Here is a 6245-nt window from a genome sequence, read left to right as displayed (position 1 = left end):
CGGACAGAGTATGTTTTCCTCTACGTACATATATTCAGACACATTGCTGAATTTGATGAAACAAACTACTAATCCAGTTTTTAAAAATATGATCAAGGTGTGGTTTGAAGTGAAATATTGTATCAAAGAACCTAATCTATTGTCTCAGTGCAGTCCCATTTGGGGAAAGCAGCGCTCCAGGGAGAGCAGATGCTGAATTTAGAACATGGGGAACAAAAGGATTATTAAAGGTTCAGGACGTGTACCTGCCTAACTCACATTATATGATGCCATTTGAAGAAATCAAACACAAGTGTGACATATTTTTTTCAATTTCTTCAACACAAGTCAAAATAGGCTTATAACCAAATCTATAACATCCAATTTGGAAAAAATTATGTCTAATGACGGTTTAAGCAAAGGTGCTACATATATTAGAACTGTATGATTTATTAGTGTCCAATTCATCAGAGAATGTAATTTAAGGAGTAAAGACATGGGAAAAGAGATCTCTGGGACACTATTTCACTGTGTGGCCATGCAGTAAGGTCAAGGCTTTTTGGAAGGAAATAAAAAAACATAGAAAAGATTAGCTCAAAAGATCTTTTGATGAACCCAGTTTTTATGATTTGATCACAAGAACACAAAAAATGATAGATTTGGGTCTTTTTACATTAAAAAAACAATTGCATTATTTTGGAAAAAGGCAAGCAGACCGATTGTTACATACTGGCTTTGGCAAATGTTAATAACCTTTCCTCTGGAGAAAATAAGATATTTGAGAGGATTCGGGGAGCATTTCATTTGTTCGGGAAAGGTATGGCGCTAATAAATGAATGCTGACCTGTGTCAACCTTGCAATGTCAGCTAAAACTGTGATACAATCAGACTACCTTCAATTTAATTGTTAAAGCAATATATACAATTTGGAATGATTGTATGAAATGTCTCTGAGAGGGTTCTTTTTTTTTTAAATGTAACTTCTTTTGACTCATGTTAGCTCTTCCTGTTTGTCTATTTAATTTTTGTTTCTATCACAAGATAAAAAAAACAATGGCCAGCGCATTGGGGGCATGATATGAGGAAAATATCTAATTATAAATATCGAACTTTGATGACTGATATTGCGATATTGGAGGCAATGATCCTTTTTACAAAAATCACTTATTTTTATTGAAAAATATTAAAATAAAAAAAATGATTATAGTGTGATTTTAGAGAGGCTCTGTGCCAAACAAATACTTTTTTAGTGGTCAGTTGGATGATTTGTATACTATACATACTATACAACATGTTTTGCCTTTAACAAATATTGCGATATTGCTCTAGTCCGTGATGCGATTTGGATAAAAATCATGATTAATTGTGCAGCTCTAGTTTGAATATGAATGGCTGAACACCATATGGCTGAATGGCACGCCGCTCTTTCACCGGCCATTTTCAACATATCTTCATAGAGGGAGAAGTTTTGTCTGGAAGTTTTCTATATAACAGTGACATGACTCTTTCATGAACGTGTCATAAAACATGACCAAGTCACAAATATTTATGACATAATGCTTTTATGTGTCATTTGGTTTTGTCATGACAAGTTATGGTTATTAGTAGGGTTAGGGTTCATGCGTCATTACTGTGTCATGACAGTGACATGTGTTCATGACAATGTCATGTCAATCTTTTGTAGAAAACATTTAACCGTTTTGGCTTTTTTGTGTGTCTGGAGGGCTTTGCAAATGTTTTTGACATTGATGACATTCATCACCGTCAGAGCTCAAGATTACAAACTCAGCGTAAACAGAAACTTTGTTAATTTAAAAGAAAATCTTGAAAAAAAGAAAATGACGTGGTGCCCTGCCCTGATTTAGAACAGGAACTCTAGTCTTTTCTATCAAAAAGAGCACTTTGCCAGTACACAGCATACATACACACAACGTAAATATGTTCCTGGAAAATAAATGATGTACCAATTGAAAAAAAAAAAAGATAAAAATGATGAATCACAGAAAGAAAAAACAGATCACTATCAGGAAATTCCCTGCTACAAATGATCGCCTAACGGTCACTACCAACTTCCAGAGACTGGTATGGCATTCTGCATGTGTCGTTGCAGCTGGGTAGTATTTGCATTGGCACTAACTTGAGCCCTGCAGTTAACCTGCTCTTAGCCTCTTGTTTGGAATGGAGATGCTGTTAGCGCTCTGCAGCAATAAGCCTGATTAGGTCTGATGGAACCAGATGATTCAAATTATCCAAGCCATTTTAGTTTGTGTGTATACACACCCGTTGCTACATTATGTGTTCCAAAATCAGTATCTATGTGCGTCTGCAAGCTTGTGCTACTGCATGAAGGTTCCTAGGTTTTAATTAAAGCTTGAGTGCAGCCAGTATATACGGTATGTTATATGTAGGCTTGAGTTGCACCAGATTATAGAGTTATTATTGATCCTTTGTAGAGTGCTGCAATATCATTGCACGCTACAGTTATTTCATGAGCAAAGTTGCTGATGGTGCACAGACGAACAGGGCTACACACACTTCTTTTAACACAATATTTCACTCAACAGTTTTCATCTCTGTTGGAGTTTAGACTATTTGCATGAGGATCTGTTATCACTAATTCAAAGCACTTTCTGGTAATGGTTCTGGGTTCAGGTTTAATGGCAAAAATCAGGTTTAGTAGAATCAAACTGGCGGAAGCTAAATAAGAATAGAATAGGGCTAATCATATTCTGAATAACTCTGAATTCTGAAAAATAGGCTCTATTACTGCTATGGTTATGTTTTTGCAGATTCAGCCATTGGTTCTACCAATTACGATAACATTTTGCTCACATTGTCGTGCTGCGTTCTATTATTTATCCGAGTCGGAGTTCTGACTACAAAGTCAGCCGCTGCCTAGCAACACGCACCAACACGCCCCATTTCCTCGTATTTCTGAGCTTTGACCTCGGACAACCCTAGAGCACACCGAGCAAAGATTCCCATATGGAATCCAAGATGGCTGCGCCCTGTTTGACTTGTAAGTATGAATGAATTGTAGTCATTGTTTTTGGACCGCTGTGGTTGTTTAAATGACGATTTTATTCACTCTTATTACTGCAATACCTTACTGTGTCCGTATCACTGCCTGTTGCTATGGGAACCGGTCTTCAATATTGAATAAAGCCTTGTTTGCTAACAAAAAATAAACTTAAACATGAAATAAAGTGAAAATGTTCAAGTTCAAATGACTGCGTTTTGATAAGATGGGTTAATAGTCATAATCATGACAAAAAAAAGTGCTACCATGACAACGGCTTTCCGGGTGGCGTCCATGTTTCTCTCCGACTTGGACGCGCAACACATACCAGATTGCAGAACCGTGGAAGTGACGTCCTATCCAAGGTCCGAGGTAGCTGCTTGAGGATTTTAGATATTAATAATTAATAATTGCTGTCAATTGAAAGCGGCTTGGTGTCCTTATCCAATTACAAAACACTTGATTTGATTAGAAAAGTATAATAAGTGTACATAAGGAAATAAATAAGTATAAATTAAAAAAAGTATATCCCCTCTGAAGGTAACTTTTACTCTGACTAAATTGTATATGAGCTACTTTTTACTTTTACTTGAGTAAATTATACACAAGTAAACGTTCATCAACGTATAACAGGGTTTCTGAAGGTTTCACCAAGTACACTTTAAGACCTTTTCAAGACCTTTAGGAAGGAAGTGTAAGACCTATATCACAACAGTAGACCGACATGCAGAGTCACAAAATGACTTGCACAGTAAATACATTTATTCAAGTTGAATAAGCAAAGTAATAATAATCTGTACATAAAGGGCAAACTATATATCAAAAGAAAGAACTACAACACCACAAAATAAAATAGTGGAGACTAAAGACCTGTTTAAAATTACTTAAGACTAAGAACACAATATATCAGTGAATTTAAGACTTTTTAAGTCCTAAAATCTTGAAATTCTAGACTCTTTGACTTTTTAAGTCCCCACGGAGACCTTGAAATAGTACTTTCATGTAAAATGTTGTTTGTAGTCTTTGCACCTCTGATAAGAACATCTACAGCTCTGTGACAACTGCAGAGCTCCGTAGTTTGATTGACTTTTCCCCCCATCTATTCCGTGAGGACTCCGCCTCTGATTGGCTAGTACTCATTGCCTTAGTCACAGAATGCGGCGCTGACAGGAGAAAAAAACACTGTGTGAGCCTGCTCTGTAGATTCTGGCTCAATGCTGAGTTTAAAATGGCACTTCATCTTAAAAAGACTGCCGACCCCAGTACTACACCTTGTCTGAGATCAGTTATGTAAGCTGTGCACCCCCATCCATCATCATGACAACAGTCTGAAGTCTTGTAGTACAAACTATACAGGGCAGTACTATTTTATTTAAAAGCTCTCTTGTCTACTGAATGTAGTACCGTATTACCACAGTTTGGAACAATTTTGGGAAATACGTTAACTGGGGCGTTGCAGCATGAGCAGTGATAGCCACTGAAAATAGCACCACCCACAGGAACTCTTGCTTTACCAGTGCACCCAACAAGAAGACTGGCGCCGTGCTGTCTGACTGACGTGTACAGAGACTAACAGTGATGTGTGAAGCTGTGTACCTGGAGCTGCTGCAGGATGTGCGCTCGGGGTTGGACCTGGTGTCTGCTGCAGCTCTGCTGGTACGCCACCATTACCTCTGTCAAGGTGAGGCAGCTGTCAACTAAAATAGAAGAATACAGTCATTCACCGCTTTAATGTCTCTGCATCCCAGTGAGCCACCAGCAACCATTCAAAAGTGCTTAAGGGGCTAAGAAATGCCATACGGTAAACTGTGCTTTTCTCTGAGTGTGTGTGTGTGAGTGTGTGTGTGTGAGTGTGAGTGTGAGTGTGAGTGTGAGTGTGAGTGTGAGTGTGAGTGTGTGTGTGTGTGTGTGTGTGTGAAGTGAGAAGGACATGAATGTCTGTCTGAACAACAAATCAACCAATCAGGCATCTCAGTTTATCAACCACAGCCTTATGGGATGGGACATTCCAGATGTGAGAGACTACAGAGGATTTTATGATGGAAACACATAAACAGTTTGATCCTTGTGTATCCTTCAAAAGCTGGATTACATCTGGGAATACATTTCAGGGAAGATATCACAAAGATAAATTAATACCTGGACAGACGATTTTACAAAGGAAAAAAAACTTGTTGAAATTATAGGCTACAGTTCATTAAAGGATTAAATGAACAGTAGATCAGAGTACTTTGTATTTATTAATGCAAGTTAATGTTATGGGTGCCACAATTCTCCAAATCCACGATTTGATGGGGGGGGGGGGGAATCTCGAAAATGAAAGCTCATCGATTCACCTGTCGTGTCTCCCCTTAACATGAGCTGCAGTGGGAAATTGTAGCCTCACAGATTTCAATACCTTTCAATACTTTCCACCACTTGGATGTCTTAGGACTGATGTTATAAAGAACACTTTTTATGAGTATTTTGTCAGATTTTCTTTTTTCCCCCCTCACAAAATGCTTGTACTATGTACTTAATGTTGTTTGTGTACATGGTTAACAAATTATATATCATGGCCATTATTAGCTGTAGACAGAGCCAAGTTAAATGTCTAAATTCAATTTATTTATAGTATCAGATCATAACAAGAGTTATCTTGAGACACTTTACAGATAGAGTAGGTCTAGACCACATTCTATAATTTACAAAGTCCCAACAACTCCAGTAATTCCCCCAAGAGCAAGTATTTAGTGCGACAATGGTGAGGAAAAACTCCTCTCATGGAGAAACCTGGGACAAACTCATGTTTTAGGCAGGCGGGGTCTTTTTTTTTTTAAGATAATTATGAAATTTCTTTAGGCATTTTTATTTTCACAGGACAGATGAAGACAGAGGGGGAATGACATGCAGCAAAGGGCCACAGGTCGCGGTCAAACCCACGCCCGCTGCGTTGAGGAGTACTCCTCTAAATGTGCGCCTGCTCTACCAACTGAGCTAACCCGGCCATGGGTAGGTGGCGTCTGACGATGCCGGTTGGGGGTGTGATGAACAGTGGCAATAATAGTTACAATAAAGATAATGGAACAATGAATATAGAAATAGTAGTTGAAGTAGTTCACGGAGTAGCAGGGTGTAGCAAGATGTAATGGGGCATTGCAGGGCACAGCAGGGCACTGGAGGGCGTACTAGGATGTAGCAGGGCACTTCAGAGCACAGCAGGGCACTGCAGGGCGTAGCAGGGCACTGCAGGGCGTACTAGGATGTA

The 6245-nt window shown here is 38.6% G+C and overlaps 1 protein-coding gene across 1 annotated transcript in view; it reads right to left on the bottom strand.

Moving 5' to 3' along the window:
- The window catches only part of si:dkey-288a3.2 (protein phosphatase 1 regulatory subunit 37), a 62784-nt gene that overhangs the window by 53499 nt on the left and 3040 nt on the right, over positions 1 to 6245 (bottom strand). Inside the window, exon 3 of the mRNA XM_034859132.1 lies at positions 4595 to 4695. Coding sequence (XP_034715023.1) covers positions 4595 to 4695 — 101 coding nt within the window. The remainder of the gene's footprint in view (positions 1 to 4594; positions 4696 to 6245) is intronic.

The sequence above is a fragment of the Etheostoma cragini genome, chromosome 20 (assembly GCF_013103735.1).
Source record: "Etheostoma cragini isolate CJK2018 chromosome 20, CSU_Ecrag_1.0, whole genome shotgun sequence".
Lineage (NCBI taxonomy): Eukaryota > Metazoa > Chordata > Actinopteri > Perciformes > Percidae > Etheostoma > Etheostoma cragini.
The sequence above is the reverse complement of the archived record's forward strand: the minus strand, read 5'-3'. Positions and strand labels throughout refer to the sequence as shown.